Below are 22,310 nucleotides of genomic sequence, written 5' to 3' on the forward strand. Positions count from 1 at the left end.
TATTGAAAGATAAATTACTATAAAAAAAACATGCAAATAATTATAGAAGAAGCACTTCATAATCTAGCAATACACTGCACACAAGAAAAAAAAATTGAAAAAATATATAAAAAAGTTATAAAATATGGGCCAGATTCACGTAGATCCGCGTATCTTAGCGCGGGCGTAACGTATGCGATTTACGTTACGCCTCCGCAACTTAGAAGGGCAAGTGCTGTATTCTCAAAGCACTTGCTCCGTAAGTTTCGGCGGCGTAGCGTAAAAAGGCCGGCGTAAGCCCGCCTAATTCAAATTTGGAACAGGGGGGCGTGTTTTATGTTAATAACTTGTGACCCGACATGATTGACGTTTTTCACGAACGGCGCATGCGCCGTCCGTGGAAATCTCCCAGTGTGCATTGCTCCTCATACGCCGCAAGGACGTATTGGTTTTGACGTGAACGTAAATTACGTCCAGCCCCATTCACGGACGAGTTACGTAAACGACGTAAAAAATTTGACGCGGGAACGACGGCCATACTTAACATTGGTAGGCCGCACTTACGCCACTATATAGCAGGGGTAACTTTACGCCGGGAAAAGCCTAACGTAAACAGTGTATCTGTACTGCGTCGGCCGGGCGTACGTTCGTGAATTTGCGTATCTAGCTGATTTACATATTTTGACGCGTAAATCAGCGTACATGCCCCTAGCGGCCAGCGTAAATATGCAGTTATGATCTGATGGCGTAAGAGACTTACGCCTGTCGGATCTAAGGGAAATCTATGCATAACTGATTCTAAGAATCAGGCGCATAGATACGACCGGCCAGACTCAGAGATACGATGGCGTATCTGGAGATACGCCGTCGTATCTCTTTTGAGAATCTGGCCCTATATCTATAGTAATTCATGAAAAACAGTTTGTAGAGAGAGAGATTGCAATTCGATCTGGCTCCACAAAAATTGTGCACTCTCCACCATAAATTGGGCATGGACTTAAAGGAGAAGTCCAGCCTGAGCTTTTTAGGCTGGGCTTCTCCTCTGGGTCACAGGAGTGCAATTCGTTTTGCATTCCTGTGACCCGTTTTCAGCAGAGAGCGGTCTGAAGTCTTCCAAGTCGGGATCCGCCAGCTTCCCTGATTGATGGCAGTCTCAGCAAACCGCTGAGACAGCCCCCCCCCCCCTTGACTGCTTGGCACTCCAATAAGCGCTGAGTAGAGCAGAAGCCATGCTGACGGTCAGTATAGCTCTGCTTGGGGAGGAGTGAGAACCGAGCCATCGGCGGTGTTTGGTGGCTCGCTTCTCAGTGCAGAGACGCAGGGGAACAGCGGCAGCATCAGCCTGATGCTCCATCCACCAAGGTAAGTATGAATAGCAAAAAAAAAACAAAACATACTTCTCTTTTAATCAAGATATATGGCTCCCAAGATGAATGTAAGGTCTCACTCCATTTGAAACAATTCCCAGCACAATATTCTTTCAGATAAAAAAAAAATCTAGTGATGCAGACTTTTAGAGTAATTACACGGTTGTAAAGTTAAAAAAGAAGGGCAACTAATGGTGAACCTAAAGAGGAAGTTCCACTTTATGTCCAGACCCCCCTCTCCCCACCACATTATAATTTTTGGGGGGAGAGGGAACCTGCTCTTGTTCGCCTAGGCAATCCAAGCGGAAGTTAACTCCCCCCACCCCCCTTTGCCTGTGGCCTTCTGTGGCCTTGTGGGACTATTCACAAAGTGTAGCGCAGCTTGTGCATGCACAATGGGAATACGGCTCTGAAGGAGTTAGAGACAGTTTCCCTTAGTACTGTGCCATGGACCCGAATCTTAACCTGGCATTACAAACAACAATCAGGAAATCAAGGGCAGCTGAATTTGAAAGCATAGTGTTGTCTCTCCACCCAACGCATTTTATCATCAAAGACTTAATCAGGGCATGGGGAAGAACAGTTGTCTATTTTGAAAGATACAAATAAAGGGTAATTGCACACAGCACCAAACATTTTAATATATACCAGTACTAATGTCTTTGTTAAATGTAATATTCACTCTCTTGCAGAGTTATAGGCATTGGTAACATTTTCTGCATGTCACTTTCAGCCATGCTAGATGACTTTGATTGCCTGCTACGTGCTGTGGCAACCCCCAAAATGCTATGTCAATAATACTGTATGTCTCTAAAAGGACATAATAATAATGTAGTAGTGAAGATGGGATAGTGCTATAGACACAGGCAATTGACCAACCCAGAAGCGTCAGATGCTGAAGATTCTAGAGGTGTCTGAAGCTCTGTTTCTTTAGTCGCTAATAGTAATTATTAAAAAATTATTTTCTTCTGTAAAATGTTGTTGGCTAATAATATGAACAGAAAATTACATTTCCATTGGAGTTCATCAGTGAACCAGTTGATTATGTCCGATTTTTTATGCTGAAAGCGGTATAATTGTTTTGCATGTAAATTTGGCGTTTTATATTGTAGGCCTGTAATTCTTAGAAATAACTCACTTAAATCTGTCCAAACAGGAGTCTAGTAGAGTATGATAGAAGTTTAAAACACAAAATCATAAATTCTAATATAATAAATAGCTATTAATAATTATAACAAATAATAATATAATAATAATAAAAGTTATTCAATAATGTAATCAAATCAAAAACACAGAAATTTGCTCAATTGCAGAATTGTCGCTGTCGTTACTTTCAGTGTTTGATGATGAATTTCCCCATAAATCGTTATCAATCAATTCTGCAAGTGATTCTAATTTATTATCGCTGTTTTCTAGCTGCTCTAAAACCACTTAAAGGGACGTAAAGGGACACTTTTTGGTTTCTATGGAAATGCAGAATGTAAAACTGCATACAGGACACTGGACAGACCACTAGGGAAAAAGGGGATGTGAAATAATTTTATACAGTACTGTAATCTATAAGATTACAGTATACTGTATGTGTACTGTGTTTTTATTTTTTTGAATTTGGCGCCGAACTCCATCCCTGTGCGTCCCAACACTCCCAGGGAACGGACCTCGGCACTCGGCACTTTGTGAATCGAGCAGAGGACACACAGCTTGCACACACAGCTTGTTGCACACACAGCGGGGAGACATCGCAGGATCCAGGGGACAAGGTAAGTAAATTTTCCTGGATCCTGCAATGCGATCAAGAGTGTGGCTCGGGGTTACCGCTTTTGGTACTGAAATTTCACCCAGAGCCACACTCGGGATTACCGCCAGGGACGTTAAAAGCAAAAGATCAAAAAAAAAAATGTTCTTTCGCTCAAAAAAAAAAAAAAAAAAAGATTTTCTTAACACTAAATTACGTCATGGTGTCGCTCCAGTCCTCCAAGGCCATAGAGTCGATCAAAGAGTGTGAACTCTTTGATCGCCTATGGGTGCAGCCGGCTGGACCATCGAATCGCTTCCCAGGTGAAACTCGGAAATGGTAAGCCAGAGAAACACCGGTGGCGGCGGAGGACATCCTCTCCTACTGCTTCATGAAAAAGCCGGCCGCTTGCAGAAAAAAACCTTACCTGGGTTATGACTGATATCTTCAACCATAATCCCGGTAAACCACGAATGAATATATACGTATTGTGGTCGGAAAGTGGTTATAAGGAAATAATTTAAAAAAAAATGTTTTGCCGTTGTAATTAAATCATAGCTGTCTGCGGAATAAACTGAAAAGCCAATTCATAATAACATTAACTTACAATACTGAATTGGATGCATGTTTTATAATTTTTTTCTTTTTACTGAATTTTTTTTTTAACTGAAATTTTATTTCCTTTCATTTCTTACAATGCCTATATATACCAAATACTTTTACAAAGAAAGTATGTTTTTTTCAGAAAGGAAGTTGGTGTTATAGTATTACCAGTTAGCAAGTGAACAGTGCTTAGCAAAGTTTCCTCTATGGCTGATGTCAGCCAAGCCATCCAATGAGACAAGATCACTAAGGCCCCTTTCAGGTACAGGTCCGCCTGTCAGTTTTGTCGGCAGACCTGAACGGCCGCTCCATGCATGCCTATGGGGCGCCGGATGTCAGCGGAGACATATCCGCTGACATCCGATCTGCCAAAATCAGACGTATGGCGATACGTCCCTATCAGTCCATGGCGGATCGGATCCGATAAAAACAAACATGCTGTCCGTTTTCATCAGATCTCTCCATAGAAGACAGCGGCGCTGCACAAGCCCCTCCCCGGTCAGTGAGCAGAGAGGGACTTGTCATCCGCCGGCTCAGCGATGATGGCGAAAGCTGGCGGACTCCGTAGTGACAGAGTCCGCCTCGTGTGAAAGAGGCCTAATAGATCATTTGCCATTTCTAATGAAGTCACTCTTTCATGGACAGACTGACAAAATGTTGCTCCCTCGGTGCTCCTTCACTAGCAAGTAAGATACGGCACAGTTCCAGACCAGTAACAACACAACACAGTCAAAGAAGCACTGGGAACTTCTAGACTTGCAAGTGTAGTCAGATGCAGGAAAACTTCAAGATTAATAGGTCTGGCAAGGCGTCTCCCCTTACAGCAAGGATTCCCTCGATGGCCACCCGGCAGCTCAAACCATAGAAATACAGAAAGGATTGTCAGACCGAAACCAGACAAAAGAGTCCATGATCATTTTAATTTGCTGATAATAAAGTCATATAAAAACAGCTAACGTGTTTCGGGAGCAACACCACCCCCTTATCAGAACTCAAACTTGGATGCTTAGATGGATATTAGAACCAGTATAAACTTGACAGCCATTGCTGAGCAGTAGTAGTTGGTTTTATCAACAATAAATATTATCTTTGCCTCTTTTATCCAATTTGGGTCTGGCACAACTTACTGTATTTCTACAGTAAGGTAATAAATCCATAAAAAAATAGCTGTTCTAACCTGGTCTTTCTGCCACTGGCAACAGATATCTCATCTGACACGACCATTAAGTTTAGCTTTATATTGCTAAATAATATTATTCCCTGGTAGCAAACATGGATTGTTTAATAAGATCATTTATCTATGGGTATGAATGTTACCTAGGATTTGTATAAATAAAAGGCAAGCTGTTTTTTTATTTAGCTTTTTTTTTTAGCGCACCTTATGGCTATTTTACTATGTTAAGCATATACAGAAAACATTGGAGTTTCAAGTTGGTTTACTTCATTTTAATACGTGGATTATTATCTCTGGTATAAATTTAACATGGAACAATACAAGTAAAAAATAGCTTATAAGACTAAACAATACCAATCAGTGGAAAACAGGCAAGGAAGGAAATCAAAGTCTCTAGAGTCAAGGAGGAGATGGTGTGACAAATTATTACTGATTTGAAAGGGGCGTTTCTGGTGACATACTATTCTTTTTACTTTCTTTGGTGTAATCACTGCGTACGGTTCAGTATAATTGCTGTATACAAAATATTAGAATTTTTTTTTGTCAACTGTTTATTATGGATTGGGAAGCACTTTGGATTTAGAGCTTTTTTGGCACTTATTTAATTCTAATACATTTTTTACAAACTTTACCTATCTTACAATGCTGCCAGTTAGCACATTGATATTTACACTACAAGTCACTGTGCATTATCACATTTCATTTTATTTTATTGAGCTTTACATGGAGGCCCTTATAAATGTTTTAAAAGTCCTATATCGTACAACGTTTCTAAACCAATTAACAGAAGATTTTTTAAGCAGTTCTCAATAAGTGAAGACAATGGGGGAATCATCCAGGATCAGCTTCCAGGTTTTATTGTCAAAGCCTAACCACTTTGAATGACAATTGCGCAGTCATGCAACACTGTACCCATATGAAATTATTATAATTTTTTCAAACAAATAGAGCTTTCTTTTGGTGGAATTTAATCTTCGCTGGGTTTTTTATTTTTTGCTAAACAAACGAAAAAAAGACTGAGTATTAAAAAATGTAACTAAAACTTTTTTGTTTCTGTAATAACATTTTGCAAATAAGTAATTTTTCTCCTTCACTGATGGGCACTGATAGGCTGCCCTAATGAGGTGCCACTGATCGGCACTAATGAGGTGGCACTAATAGGCATTGATGAGGCTGCACTGATAGGTGAGACTGATGGGCACTGATAGGTGTCACTAATGGACACTGATTGGTAGCACTGATGGGGAGGCACAGATGTGCACTGCTGAGGAGGCACTTATAGGTGGCACTGATGGGCAGCATTGATGGTGTTATAGAAATATTATTGTCGCACGTAAATAATTAATATAAGCTATAAAAACCTTTTTGTCTATATAACAAATAAAGCAAACGATAGGAGTGCGAAAAAGAGAAAAAGGATTACATTTATTGATACAGAGAAGACACTTGTATTAATCCAATATTTACAACCGTAACATAAATGATATCACTTGTTAAAACAGAGAGGATACTGCTGAATACTGATACAACCTACATGATATTAATAAGAATATGGCTATAGAGGATTCAACAATAAGTGATGATAAGTTGTAGAGAGAGAGACAGAGAGGGAGAGAGACAGAGAGGGAGGGAGGGAGAAGGTGAGAGATTACATCACCATGCTGCTAGGTCAACATCTCCAGGGGAAAAGGGCAGAAAATCTTTCTGCCTGACTGATTTATACCCCCCCTCAGTCCCTACCCCCTCTTTACAGGATTCAAAACCTCTATACTTCTATTGGTTTTAAAGTTGCCTTACCAACTGATTGGTTGAACCTCAAGCATAGATATTCATTGGTCCCGAGTACCAATCAGTATCTGATTGGTTGCATTTTCAAGCCTTAAAGAAATGTTTCTAGCACACACCAAAAAACAGTCTTTGGTGTGTCACGCAATCCTTTGATGCGTAGTTTGACCATTTATTACACTAGTATGTTAAGGGCCCCTCCTGTGATGGAGCCTTTCAGCCTGTCCAACTTCGCTTCATAACAAAAGGACAATTTGGCTAATGTAATTATCAGGGAGAAGTCATTTTTTAAGTGTGCTTAGTTTTGTCATATCACGAAATTGAACCAGTCCAGTAAAACATATACATTATCTTTACACTGGTTCCCCTGGTATAAATATGAAATTCAAACTTTCCACCACAATGGGCACTGATAGGCTGCACTGATGAGGAGACACTGATGAGGTGGCACTAATTGACACAGATGAGACTGCACTGATATGCAGCACTGATAGGTGGTATTGATGGGCACTGAGAGGCGGCACTAATGGGTACTGATAGGTGGCACTGATGGGCAGCATTGATGGGCACTTATAGGCAGCACTGATGGGCAGTGATAAGGCTGCACTGATAATCAGGACATTTGCTGGTTACCGGCTTTCCTTTCCTTTCCTCACGCTGTGACAGAGTACAAGGAAAGTACTGATGATAACCATCAAGTCTGTTTACATTGTGATCAGCTATAGCTTATCACATGGTAAAAGGCTGCTGTGATCTCTTTACTGTGATCACAGAGCGTGCCAGAATTCAAACATGGGAGGACTTCCATGGATGCCCTCCTGGAACTAAATCTATTCACTCTTGAGAAGAGGAGAATAAGGGGGGATATGATCAACATGTACAAATATATAAGAGGTCCATACAGTGAACTTGGTGTTGAGTTATTCACTTTACGGTCACCACTGAGGACAAGGGGGCACTCTTTACGTCTAGAGGAAAAGAGATTTCACCTCCAAATACGGAAAGGTTTTTTCACAGTAAGAGCTGTGAGAATGTGGAATAGACTCCCTCCAGAGGTGGTTCGGGCCAGCTCAGTAGATTGCTTCAAGAAAGGCCTGGATACTTTCCTAAATGTACATAAAATAACTGAGTACTAAGATTTATAGGTAAAGTTGATCCAGGGTAAATCCGATTGCCTCTCGGGGGATCAGGAAGGAATTTTTTCCCCTGCTGTAGCAAATTGGATCATGCTCTGCTGTTTTTTTTTGCCTTCCTCTGGATCAACTGTGGGTATGGAGTTGGGTGTATAGGATTGTACTGTGTTTTTTTATTTTGTTTTTTTGTTTTTTGTGGTTGAACTGGATGGACTTGTGTCTTTTTTCAACCTGACTAAGTATGTAACTATGTAACAGCAGAGTCGCGCTGTATCCATCTTTCGGCTTTAGCGCGGTATGAATTGGTTAATTGAACAAGCTAAAGTTAGAAGCTGATTGGCTACCGTGCACAGCTGCACCAGATTCTACATGCTCCAGTTTTAGTAAATCTCCCACAACATGTATTCTTTATATTAGCTAATGGCAAGTTAGTCAAAAAATTTCAAACGAGCAATCTTATTTGAACAGTAGGTTTACAGAAATGGCAAAGAACACTACCTTCAGAAGCCTGTACATACGACATGGCTTTTTAAAGACTTGTTTGTTTAGGCTCATGCTAATAGAACAGCACATACAATTTGTGATAATTGTTTCCTGTTCCTCCTCCAGCGTTTTCCTGATTATTTCTTCCCACTTGTGCTCAGATTAGGACTTGTATTGTCACGGACTATTAATCGTAGGTGAGAAAAGGAAAAAAAATTGCTCTGATTTATTGCTGCTTCAAGCATTGTGTTATTCCCCCTGATGTATTATGTGGTTACATGCAGTTATATGGGTAATGATTGGCATCTAGAATGACGGCATAATGCTCCAGCAAATAATGCTCCAGAAACTAAAATGCATTGAATAATACATGGGAAATGTAGTCAAAAAGAGCATTGTGCATGAGTATGGTGTACAAGCAATTGTAGTAAAGAGAGAAAAAAGTGAAGTCATAGGGTAGTCAGAACTGCCAATCTGCATACAGTACATTATTAAGCCATTGGATCAACGTCACAGCCAGGCAGCAAGCATTTTTAGGAGGGGTGATTCACAATTCCAACCTGCATATTTCCTGTGACGGTTTACCATTAAGGATTAACACATTCATTACAATTCTCTTTAGTCTACAATCTTTAGCTCATAACTTCAGAGCAGGGGCGGACTGACCATTGAGTCACTCGGGCACTGCCTGAGGGCCCCATGCCACTAGGGGGCCCCATCAGGGTTGCCAGGCTCAGTAAAACCAGGGACAGTATGTAAAAATCTGTGTTTTTTTTAGATCTGTCCCTGATATGTCCGAAACTGACATGCTTTTAATGTGAATATCCCAAGATTTTAGCTGCCCTGCCTCTGCACTGCCTCCTGGCGTGGTGGCCATCTGTAAGCCAGAGGGGCCCCATAATCTTCTATTGCCCGGGGGCCCCATGAGTTGTCAGTCCGCCCCTGCTTCAGAGTCATAGGGGGTTATTTACGAAAGGCAAATCCACTTTGCACTACAAGTGAAAAGTGCACTTGAAATTGCACTGAAAGTGCACTTAGAAGTGCAGTCACTGTAAATCTGAGGGGTAGATCTAAAATGAGGGGAAGCTCTGCTGATTTTATTATCCAAACATGTGCAAGCTAAATTGCTGTTTTTTATTTTCCTTGCATGTCCCCCTCAGATCTACAGCGACTGCACTTCAAAGTGCACTTTCAGTGAAATTTCAAGTGCACTTTGCAAGTAAATAACCCCCATAATGTAGCTTTCTGAATTCCTTAAAGCGGAGCTCCACCAAGAAAAAAAAAAAATGCTGCAAAAAACGAAATAAATAAAAAATAAAAATCTTTTTTTATACATACCTAAAGTGCCTGTTGCTAGGCAGATCGTCCTAATATGACACTTCCTGATCCACGGTCCATCTTCTTTCTTCTCCTCCTCTGCTGCCTCCTGGGGAATGGGGGGGCGGTGTCTTCTGGGACCTTGTGTGTGTCCCAGGAGACATCACCCATTCATGTCACGCCGTGCGGCTCGCGCATGCACAGTAGGGAATCGGGCGATGAAGCCGCAAGGCTTCACTTCCTGATTCCCTCACCGAGGATGGCGGCGGGGCAGCCGAGACCCGAGCGTTTGCTCGGCTTCGGCTGCCATCATCACGGGCACCCTGGACAGGTAAGTCTCCTTATTAAAAGTTAGCAGCAAAAAGGTGTGTTTATGTAATGACAGATCATGTGATTGCACACAGGTGGACATCATTTCACTAATTATGTGACTTCTGAAGGTAATTGTTGCACCAGAGCTTTTTAAGGGGGTGAATACATAGGCACATGCCAATTATCAGTTTTTTATTTCTGAAAAAATAGTTTTATGTATATATTTTTCTAATTTTACTTCACCAACTTAGACTATTGTGTTTTGATTCATCACATATAATTCAGATAAAAAAAAAAAAACATTGAACTAAAGGCTGTAATGTAACAAAATAGGTAAAAAGCCAAGGGGGTGAATACATTTGCAAGGCACTGTAAATGTTTCAAAATTAGTTGTCTTTCAAATAAATACAACTCACATATTGGTTCTTCCTTGTAAAACATTAAAAAATGTACAAAAGTAATGAATAAGGCCTCTTTCACATGGGGCGGATCAGTAATGATCCGCCCCGTGCACCTCCGCTTGCTCAGCGGGGATCGCTCCGTTGATCCCCGCTGAGTCGGCGGATGACAGGGTGGTCCCCACACACTGTGCAGGGACCGCCCTGTCTTTTCTCCGCTCTCCCCTATGGGGGGATCGGATGAACACAGACCGTCTGTCCGTGTTCACCTGATCCGATCTGCCAGACGGATGGAAAAGTAGGTTTTTCCTCCGTCACACTTTGGCGGATCAGAGCGGGTTGGATGTCAGCGGGCATGTCACCGCTGACATCCGTGGCTCCATAGAGGAACACGGAGCGCCCGTACAGGTCCGCAAAAAAAACTGACAGACGGACCTGTACGGGCGCTCAGTGTGAAAGAGCCCTAAGACATATATAATCTGTAGACTATAGGCCTATTGTAAGTGCAAGTGCATTTGAGTACTGTATGTTATACAAGAATATTTCCGATGCTTTTTTTTTATAGCTGGTTTTGTTGACATTTTTTATTTTCTATCCCATCTTACCTTGTGCATTGAGTTGCCCTGATAATTCTGGGCACATGGGCAGTATGCTGGATAATTCCTGGTGCATGCGCAGTAGTTTATTGCAGGAATCTTCCTGGAATGCTGCAACAGGGATATCTGAGGTGACTGTGGGTAGCTGGGACTACATCATTCTCTCCTAGGTGAGAAGGTAGAAGCTTCAGTGGTTTTAGATAAAAACTAACTTGAAAACGTTTGTTTTCTCAAAAAGTAATAAAGGGGGGAACGAGCAGCATTATATAAAGTAGTAAAGAAGACTGAAGGTCCACTTTAAAGCGGAACTAAAGTTTATCTGAACACCACAAACTGAAAATGCTATTTAACTCATTTTTAAAAATCACAGCAAACACATCCATCAATCCACGTCTCCCTGCTTTATTGTGTTGAGAAATCACTTTGAAAAATGCACCCAAAGAATTTCTAGCTGCAGCGACCCTTGTGTAAGGGCGGACGATTCATATAGCATTTACTTCTTGGAATCCATCTGCCCTTAGGCATGCAGGAAGGAGGGTGTGCTTAGCTTACAAAAGCCCTCCTCCTGTATAAGAAAAGAAAAAGGCCCATGAAGGCTCCTGGGGTGTATGATATCATTTTGGCCTAGGCCAGAAACCAGGAAGCAACTTAAAAAAAATAAAAAAAGGTTAAAACATGAAAATATAATATACAGTATATATGCCAGCAGCATAAGGATTACAAATATTTATTGTTGGTTTAGAGAGCTTAATTTGCCGACCTTTCTTTCCAGCTTAATTTTGCTTTAAGTGATAAATAGGATTTTTATAAAAGTCATATTTTATCTGGTATGGTAACTATATGTGGGGACGCTGAAGGCATTGTCTGTCTTGATAAGTGTACAGTGTTGTCAATGTGACAAAGATCTATAAGGTTCCAGTCCCCCATGGGTTTGTCAGCTGGTTGATCATATTAGATAAAAAGGCACTACAGCTTCTCCACGATCCCATTCAACATCAAATAGTCCCCATGGATTGCTTCTTTTAATGTTCTTCCTTCTGTTTTTTTATTGCATAGGGCAATCTAAAGAAATTCATGGAGTATGTTCAGTGTTTAAATGTTGAGAAGGTGAGCAGGCTGCTGGAGAGGGGTCTGGATCCCAACTATCAAGATCCAGATACAGGTGGTAAGTGGAGTTTAGATCACACTAGGACCGTTACTGATTAAAATTTTCGTGTTCGATTAATAGTTTTTTTTTTTAATCGATTAATCGACTTATTTCGATTAATTATAACGCATATTCAGATTCAACTACTTTTAGCTGATCTCCTTGCATTGCAACTCTGCATTAGTCAGTGGTAAATGTGGTATACACTATATACAATCACCCGACACTAGTTAGTTCACAGTTCACACAAATACGTTTTAAATTCAAACTGTAGCACTGACGTAAGTAATTTTTTCTTATTAAACTTTTAGAAAAACTTAGAAAGTTTAACTTTAATTATAAAACGTATCTAGTATATTGACTGTCAGTCACTTTATAGTAGGCAAGTAGGCATCACTTTAGCCAGACATGATCGCATTTTATTGACAATATACCCTGAAGAACTGAACAGTCTTTTGCACGGAACAGATGTTGTCGATACACAAAGAATTGTCTGCACAAAACTGCTTAGGACAGGAAAACGATGGTTATTTTTGCCCCCTTCCCCTGATGGAGCCTGATGCATCCTCCTGCTCCACAGATGCAAAGGTACCTCAATCCAATGGGTGCAGTTTGCTCGCATTCAGCAGGGTAAGTGTCACTGTCCGGTGACGTCAAGAATTTTGATCGATCAAAAGAATTTTGATCGATCAAAAAAATTAAAGATTAATCGAGGAATTAATCTTTAATTTCCCCAGCCCTAGTCACACATAATGAAACTAAAACATGGGTGCATTTAAATCATTTAAATACATGCAGTTCCATGTTGTGGACTTTAATAATGATGCAGGAGTTTCTGAGCACTGAAGCACACATGCATGCGTGGTTCATTGAATTTATTGGCACCACTTGTTACAATGCATAAAAACTGTTTATTACCGTATATACTCGAGTATAAGCCGAGTTTTTCAGCACATTTTTTTGTGCTGAAAATGCCCCCCTCGGCTTATACTCGAGTCACCTTTTTGCGCCTGATCTCACAGACTTTGGGGACCCGGTATCGGTCGGCCATAGGTCCCCTGAACCCCAAACTTGGCACACGTGTAGCCCCACTCTTGTTCTACAAGTGTGCAAAGTTTGTTGGCTGGGGAGCAACGATTTTTTAAAGCCGGGCACCCCTTCCATAGACTCCCATGCTAAACGGTAATTTCTCTGGTGATTTTGGGGACCCGGTACCGGCCGGTCGTAGGTCCCCTGGACCCGGAACTTGGCACACATGTAGCCCCATTTCTCCTCTACAAGTGTGCAAAGTTTGTTGTCTGGGGGACATACGGCTGGGGAGAACCAATTTTTCAAAGCCAGGCACCCCTCTATAGACTCCCATGTTAAATGCCAGTCTAGTCACGGGCACAGTGAGGCATGGGCACAGTGAGGCATGGGCACAGTGAGGCATGCACATGGACACAGTGAGGCATGGGCACAGTGAGGCATGGACGCAGTGAGGCATGCAGATGGACACCATAGGCTTATACTCGAGTCAATATGTTTTTTAATTTTTTTTGTGGTAAAATAAGGTGCCTCGGCTCATATTCGGGTTGGCTTATACTCGAGTATATACGGTACCTGTGCCATTTTTTAAACAAAGTTATGTGAACAACACCAAGTGAGGAAAACCGGAGCAATCCAGGTTGGATGCTTTTTCTGCATAAATCAATCCTAATCTCAGCTCCACCCAATATGTGATTTTTGTAGTTTCAGATAGAGAAGAATTTGAATCTCTGTCAGGTTCTTAATGCCGTCTGTGCCAATGATGGAGTTTTCTTCTTCATTTTATGTCCCAGTAGTATGTATCAATATCTTATATATATAGATGTGTGCAAATGTTCTCTCTCTCCACTTGCCTCTGTACCCCCTGGCATCTGTGGGTAAAAAAGGACATCAATTTCATACCTCCCAACATTTTGAGATGGGAATGAGGGACACCTACTAGCAAATGTATGTAGGCATAGGACACGCCTCCTGCCACACACCCTTAAAGGAGAATTAGCCCCAAAAAAAGGTTAATTATATCCACAAGGGCTTTTTTTACCACTACTATTCCTTTTTTATTTACATAAAAGCAGTTAATAGCATTCATTGTTGTGGCCTTGCTAATTTCTTCATCACTGCTTTATGTTAAAGTGGCTTATGTAGTTCATTGTCACCTAAGGACAGGTTGTAAAGTATAGCTAATGGATCATTTTTTGTGCCCAGCAGAATGCCCTCTCACGCTTGCTTCTCAGCTGGAGGGAGGAGCAGATATGGTGAAAATCCTACGAAGTGGAGGTGCACACCTTGACTTTAGGACACGCGAAGGGCTAACGGCTCTGCACAAAGCGGTGCGATACCGCAACCATGCCGTACTGATGGTGAGTGAGTTTGTAACATAGAAAAAAGAAATGTATGCATAGTTAAGATAAGGGCTTGACATTTTTGTGCTAAGAAATGATGATTCCTATATACATGTGAAAGAATATGATAATTGGTATGGAAATCTATCTTTCTGCAATATCTTTGCTGAAAGCTTGTTTTTTTTAATAAACCTCATTGGTGTGGCTTCATTCTCTGCTTCACTATCTTTCCACAATAATTCAGGACTTTACTTCTCTATGTAATAGGAATGTGAAAATGTAGGTGATACGGTAAATTTTTTAACTTAACCACTTCCCGACCGCCGCATGTATATGTACGTCCACAGAATGGCACGTACAGGCAAATGGGCGTACATGTACATCCTTGCCTTTCCGCGGGTCGGGGGTCCGATCGGGACCCCCCCGCGCTACATGCGGCGGTCGGGTTCCCTCGGGGAGCGATCCAGGACGACAGTGCGGCTAGTCGTTTATAGCCGCTCCGTCGCGATCGCTCCCCGGAGCTGAAGAACGGGGAGAGCCGTATGTAAACACGGCTTCCCCGTGCTTCACTGTGGCGGCGTATCGATCGAGTGATCCCTTATATAAGGGAGACTCGATCGATGACGTCAGTCCTACAGCCACACCCCCCTACAGTTGTAAACACACACTAGGTGTACCCTAACTCCTACAGCGCCCCCTGTGGTTAACTCCCAAACTGCAACTGTCATTTTCACAATAAACATTGCAATTTAAATGCATTTTTGCTGTGAAAATGACAATGGTCCCAAAAATGTGTCAAAATTGTCCGAAGTGTCCGCCATAATGTCGCAGTCACGAAAAAAATCGCTGATCGCCGCCATTAGTAGTAAAAAAAAATAATTAATAAAAATGCAATAAAAATATCCCCTATTTTGTAAACGCTATAAATTTTGCGCAAACCAATCGATAAACGCTTATTGCGATTTTTTTTACTAAAAATAGGTCGAAGAATACGTATCGGCCTAAACTGAGGGAAATTATTTTTTTTATATATGTTTTTGGGGGATATTTATTATAGCAAAAAGTTAAAAATATTGAATTTTTTCCAAAATTGTCGCTTTATTTTTGTTTATATCGCAAAAAATAAAAACCGCAGAGGTGATCAAATACCACCAAAAGAAAGCTCTATTTGTGGGGAAAAAAGGACGCCAATTTTGTTTGGGAGCCACGTCGCACGACCGCGCAATTGTCTGTTAAAGCGACGCAGTGCCGAATCGCAAAACCTGGCCTGGGCATTTAGCTGCCTAAAGGTCCGGGGCTTAAGTGGTTAAAGGGTAACACCACTTTTGTGGGGAAAAAAACAGCAAATAAAGAAAAAATAATATAGCATATAGAATTGCGATACAAGTCATATTGTAATGGAATGTTATTAAAAATTACTTTTTCAATCTGCAGCCACTGTAATTTTCTATAAATGGCTACTTGGAGTTGTTCTGTACACAGAATTTGTACTGACCACTCCCCAGAAACATCATTTCCTGCTTGTGTGATTGGCTCACAAATTTTCCCAGAAGTCTGCATAAGACACAAGTTAGATTTTAGGCATCTACTGCAACAAAAATTTCATTTTTGGTTAGATATTTCTAATAGGAACATGGCTAAAGGGATGCAGGCCCAGCAGCTTTCCTCATTAGTGCCCTGCAGCTGCCACAGCTGACTGATAATTATGAATCCACTCCCATTAGACCCACTCAGTGCAGAGGCACAGACAAGCACACAGGGATTTTTCAGAATAACAAAAGGTAGGAATCTGCAACAACGGTTGTTATAATCCTTGCAATTTACATAGATCATGTTTTTTTCTCAACAAAAGTGGAGTTACGCTTTAATATATGACACCGTGCTGGACAAAAAAACTGAAAACTATCAATCGGTTACCTGACAAAATATATAGGATTAGCCTAGGCAAGCCCAATGTTTTCTTTTTCCTGTTTCTTGTGTATATGGTTAATATATTAGAATACTCTACCCATAGTCTATTAAGGATAAAATAATTTTAGCCAATAAATACATTTTATTTGTCATTACAATGTACTTAAAGTGTTATTAAACCCACAACAGTAAAATCAGTCTATATATGCAGTAAAGCATGCTTGTTATACGCACTGTGGAACCCAAGGGGTTAACCCTCTGCATTATGTAAAAAGGCTGTTTGATCCTGTTGTATCTGATCACTCTTTTGGTAGAGAGGGGTCCTGCAGCCTCATACAAGAATCAGGGGAGAATGAAAACTCCTATCACAAGCTTTAACTAGACACTGATAGAAGTCACAAGACTGCACTAACTGCTGATGATAAAAAGGTATTGAGCAGTTTATATTTACTAAAACTATTGCATTTCCATGTTCTGTGTACTGTGGGAGACCAGATATAGTGAATGCAGGGTCCTGGGTTTACACTTTATTATTATGTAGTAATAATTTCTCTTGTATATAAACTTGTTTTATATGTCTATTTACAGTGTATATGACTTATTTTCTTGCAACCTTCTCTACTTACCATTTTTCTCTGTTCATCTTGTACTCAGACCCTCTTGGACTTAGGTGCTTCTCCAGACTATAAGGACAGCCGTGGCCTGACACCACTCTATCACAGCGCAATGGTGGGAGGAGATCCATACTGTTGTGAACTTCTGCTCAGAGACTATGCCAACCTTGGCTGTGAAGATGAGAATGGTTGGCAGGAGATTCACCAGGTGAGACATAGTACTTCACAATTTCTGGGGAGGAAGTATAGCATGGAACATCCTTTGGATTCAAAATTGTGTGCGCTAAACACACATAGTTTTGGGGTTAGGGCTAAAGTACACCTATGGCCTGAACTATGGACGTTAACCACATGACGTCCGTGAGGTTTTACCAGCTTCATGACCAGGGCATTTTTTGCTATTTAGGATTGTGATACTTTAACTGACAATTGCCTGGCCTGTTTTTTTTTTAAATTATTATATAAATGAAAAAAATTAACATTTTGAAAAAAAATATATATTTCCTAATTTCTCTTATAAAACATAGAACATTAATTGGTTTGTGCGAAAGTTATATCATCTACAAACTATGGTATATAAACTGAAATGTATGTACCTCCAGACACTATGGGCCAGTTTTGTTTTTGAATTGGACTTAAGAGCTTACCCTTTTTTTTTTTTTTTTTTTACAATATTTACCCACACATTTTTCATTTCGCTGTAAATAGCACATAATTGTTATTTTTTTGTGAATTGGACTTTATTTACTCCATGTGATACTTTATGCAAATTAGTCACGTGACCATATTATCGCATGTGGTAAACGTTAGCGAATTGACCTCATAATCTGGGTGGGTCACTAACTGACACTTTCATCACTATTGACACAAAAACAATAACAAGACCTCACTGACCTCTCTAGCTGCTTGTGCTGTGAAGTACCGGTAATTCATTGTTAAAGATTACAACAAAGATTCTAAAGTCAGGTTACAGTCAGTTTCTATCTTAAATACCTTGCTGTTTGTTTATATTAGAGGGGTTGCAGGCTGGCAAGATTTTTCTCTCTACCGAAAATGAATATGATTTCAGTGCCTTTGTTATAATATTTATAACTACAGATGCTATGAGGCTTGTTTACAAGTGATTTTACTGCTTGTTTAGAATATGTTAATACTTTAGTATGCAACAGTGGGGGACAAGTTAAAGCTGAACTCTGGAAAACGAAAATGTCCTCCCTTGCAGTAGCTTATTGCTCTTTTATGCCTAGGGGGACTTGAAAAATCAGTTCTACTTACCTGATCCTCTGCTCTCCAAGGCTCCTCTCTGCTGCTAGGCCAGTCCCCACAGCCTTTTCTCCCCTACACACTGGCGGCCTACAGTCCTCCGACGCCATCAAGTCTGATACAGGGACTATTGTCCTGCATTGACTTGAAGATGCAAAGGGACAATCTGGTTAGTAAAAGTGCTTTTCCTGTCCCCTAGACGAGTGGTGGTCAACTTGAAAATTATAGAGGGCGTCAAGTGCTGCCCCTGACACTTTCAGAGGGCCTCGCAATAGCAGAGCCCCACACATTTTCGTCCTGCTGCATTTCGTATAATGATAAGCCCCAGCGTCGGTGAACACAATAATAACAGCAAGCATCAGTGTCAGTAAACAAAAATAAACAAAAGTAAACAAAATAATAATCCCCAGTAATAGTGTCAAAGAACACAATAATAACTTCCAGCATCACTGTCAGTGAGTACATTAATAACCCCAACATCAGTTTCAGTGGACACAATAATAACCCCCAACATCATTGTATCTAGGCTCAAACCTGCTTCCACCCCTATTCTAAGCCCTATACTAACTGCCCTTTAAAGGAAAGGGGCCAGATTCACGGAGAAATCCGGCGGCGTAACGTATTGCATTTACGTTACACCGCCGCAAGTTTTATGGACAAGTGCTTGATTCACAAAGCACTTGTCTGTAAACTTGCAGCGGCGTAGCGTAAATCTGTCCGGCGCAAGCCCACCTAATTCAAATGGGGCGTGTATCATTTAAATTAGCCGCGTTCCCGCACCGAACGTACTGCGCATGCTCTGTTTTGAAATTTCCCACCGTGCTTTGCGCGAAATGACGTCGCACCAACGTCATTTTTTGAACGTTGACGTGAGTTACGTCCTTTTCTATTCACGGACGACTTACGCAAAAAAAAAAAATTTGAAATTCGACGCGGGAACGACGGCCATACTTTAACATGGCAAGTCTAAAGATAGGCCATGAAATACCAGCTTTAACTATACGACGGGAAAAGCCGACTAGCGACGACGTAAGAGAATGCGACGGCCGCGCGTACGTTCGTGAATCGCCGTAAACAGCTAATTAGCATACCCAACGCGGAAAACGACGGGAAAGAAAGGAGAACAAAGAGAAAGAATGTCCGTGGGTTAGGGGCGCAAATTACTGGTCTTGCCTTGGGTGCTGACTACCCACGCTACGAAAATAATTTTACTGTTAGGGGTCCCCACAACTTGGGAAATTTTATCAAGGGGTTACGGCACTAGAGAGGTTGAGAACCACTGCTTTAGATCTAACATCAATTTACATCAATGTGTTTCACACAAAATAAATTGACCACAATTACAGGTATTTGCTCTTTTGTACAATACAGGTTGAAAGCTGAGCTCCAGGAAATCTTTTAATTCTGCTTTATATAAAGAACCTCTAATGATGATAATGACGGTGATAATTCTAGGTCCTGCTTGCTGCTGTGTGGTGTAAAAATTATAAGCATTCCCCCATTTATGACAAATTCTGATCATATTTTGGTAAATACAATTATTTTCTGGGATTGTCAGCACCATCTAGTGCAAATAATGCAATATTCTTTCTGAATGAGGTATTTCGGGAAAAATATGACATTATGGCCACTAGATGGAGCTGATAATCATATGAAATAAACAGATGATGCAAAATACGGTCGGGCAATTGTTTGTCAAATTTATCCAACAATTTTTTTAGAACTAGACTTATGCCGCGTACACACGATAATTTTTCAGCATGTAAAAAACTATCTTTTTAAAAAATGTAATTTAAAATGATCGTGTGTGGGCTTCACATCATTTTTCGGGTTCTGAAAAACCACAAAAAAAAAAATTCGAACATGCTGCATTTTTTAACGACGTTTTAAACAATGTCGTTTTTTTCGGGTTGTAAAAAATGATCGTGTGTGGGCTTAAACGACGTGAAAAACCCGCGCATGCTCAGAAGCAAGTTATGAGACAGGAGCGCTCGTTCTGGTAAAACTAGCGTCCGTAATGGAGATAGCATATTCATCACGCTGTAACAGACAGAAAAGCGCGAATCATCTTTTACTAACACAAAATCAGCTAAAGCAGCCCAAAGGGTGGCGTCATCCGAATGGAACTTCCCCTTTATAGTGCTGTCGTGTTGTACGTCACCGCGCTTTGCTAGAGCATTTTTTTTTTTAACGATCGTGTGTGGGCAACGTCGTTTTAATGATGAAGTTGAAAAAAACATTGTTTTTTCTAGAGGCTGAAAAACTTCGTTTTTTACAAGCCGAAAAATTATTATGTGAACGTGGCTTTAGTGTCTAAGGCCCCTTTCACACTGAGGAGTTTTTCAGGCAGTATAGCGCTAAAAATAGAGCCTAAATACCGCCTGAAAAGCCCAGCATTATTAATGTGAAAGCCTGAGGACTTTCACACTGAGGCCTCGTACACACGACCGAGGAACTCGTCGTAATTGAAACATCGTTTTCCTCGACGAGTTCCTTGTTAGGCTTGTCGAGAATCTTGACAAGCTTGCTTTGCGTACACACTGTCAAGAGAAAATCTCATCGTTCTCAAACGCGGTGACGTACAACACATACAATTGCAGGGGAAGTTCGATTCCACTGGCACAACCCTTGGGGCTGCTTTTGCTAATCTCATGTTACTGCGTGTTAAGTAAAAGTTTGGTAAGAGATGATTTGCACTTTTCAGTCTGTTACAGCGTGACAAATGTGCTATCTCCATTACAAACGCTACTTTTACCGAAGGTGCACTCCCGTCTCATACTTTAATTTGAGCATGAGCGGGTTTCTTAGCATACACACGAACGTGTTTCTCAGCCCGACGAGGAACACGACGAGGAAATTGAGACTCGTGAGACCGTTTTCCTCAACAGAAACTTGGTGGGAGAGCTTTTTTGCCGAGGAAAACGGTTGTGTGTATGTTTTTCATCGAGAAAACTGTTGTGGAACTCGACGAGAAAAAAAGACTTGTTCTCTTTTTTTCTCGTCGAGTTCCACAACAGTTTTCTCGATGAAAAACATACACACAACTGTTTCCCTCGGCAAAAAAGCTCTTCCACCAAGTTTCTGTTGAGGAAAACGGTTGTGTGTATGAGGCTTTAGGCGATGCGCTGGCGGTAGAGAAAAAAATCTCCTGCAAGCAGCATCTTTTGAGCGGTGAGAGGAGCGGTGTGTATACGGCTCCTTCACCACTCCTTCCTATTTAAAACAATGGGAAGTCGTGGTAATACCTCCCGAAATGCGCCTCTGCCGAGGCGCATTGCGGGCGGTATTAACCCTTTTTCGGCCGCTAGCGGGGGTTAATACCGCACCGATATCGGCCGAATCCTGCGGTAATTGCGACGGTATAGCGACACTATTTTTAGCAGCGCTATACCGCCACCGCACCTCCCGCCTCAGTGTGAAAGGGGCCTAAGTGTTGCTTGTAAACATATGAAGCACCTTTTATAAAAATGTGTTTTTAGTAGAATGCACATTAACACAGATACATGCTGCTGATGCTGTATTTTAGGGGATTGGGCAAATAGAGGTCAGTAGATGGATAGTATACTGTACATAATTAGTCATGTGCACTGGAAGCCCTAACTATCTCCAATCTTTCTGTGTGCACAGGCGTGCCGTTATGGACATGTTCAACATCTGGAGCATCTTCTGTTTTATGGAGCAGATATGAGAGCACAGAATGCATCTGGGAACAGCGCTCTGCACCTTTGTGCACTCTACAACCAGGTAATACCACTTGCTATATAGCTTGCTAATATTTTATGTGTGAAGAGCTGATTGGAACTGCTGGGACTAAGTGACCCATATTTTACTATTCCTACACTATTAAATTATTTTAATTAAAGCTGAGTACAGTATCTGAACGGATAATTACCATTGCATAAATGCCTTTAGAAAACACACGGGTGTATGTATGAATTATTAACAGGAAATTCAAGGTGGGCCACGCCATCATTTATTTATCTATTACATTAAAAAGTCCAGTCCAGGGAGAGGACTTTAAAAAGGGTAATTGTCGCCCCGAATGTTATCACAGCTTCTATCTCTATCTGTATAGAGTGTAATTTTTTATTTTGGTATTGAGTTACTATATTATATTGTTTATT

At 41.0% G+C, this 22,310-nt stretch overlaps 1 protein-coding gene across 5 annotated transcripts in view; it reads left to right on the forward strand.

Moving 5' to 3' along the window:
* SHANK3 (SH3 and multiple ankyrin repeat domains 3) overlaps positions 1–22,310 on the forward strand; it is a 375,382-nt gene that overhangs the window by 114,537 nt on the left and 238,535 nt on the right. For 3 of the 5 annotated variants that reach the window (XM_040343142.1, XM_040343144.1, XM_040343146.1), the window contains exons 4-7: positions 11,939–12,047; positions 14,262–14,416; positions 16,964–17,131; positions 21,814–21,930. In XM_040343142.1, the coding sequence (XP_040199076.1) occupies positions 11,939–12,047; positions 14,262–14,416; positions 16,964–17,131; positions 21,814–21,930 (549 nt within the window). The remainder of the gene's footprint in view (positions 1–11,938; positions 12,048–14,261; positions 14,417–16,963; positions 17,132–21,813; positions 21,931–22,310) is intronic. The other 2 variants (XM_040343143.1, XM_040343145.1) reach the window with 1 other exon arrangement.

The sequence above is a fragment of the Rana temporaria genome, chromosome 3 (genome assembly GCF_905171775.1).
Source record: "Rana temporaria chromosome 3, aRanTem1.1, whole genome shotgun sequence".
Lineage (NCBI taxonomy): Eukaryota > Metazoa > Chordata > Amphibia > Anura > Ranidae > Rana > Rana temporaria.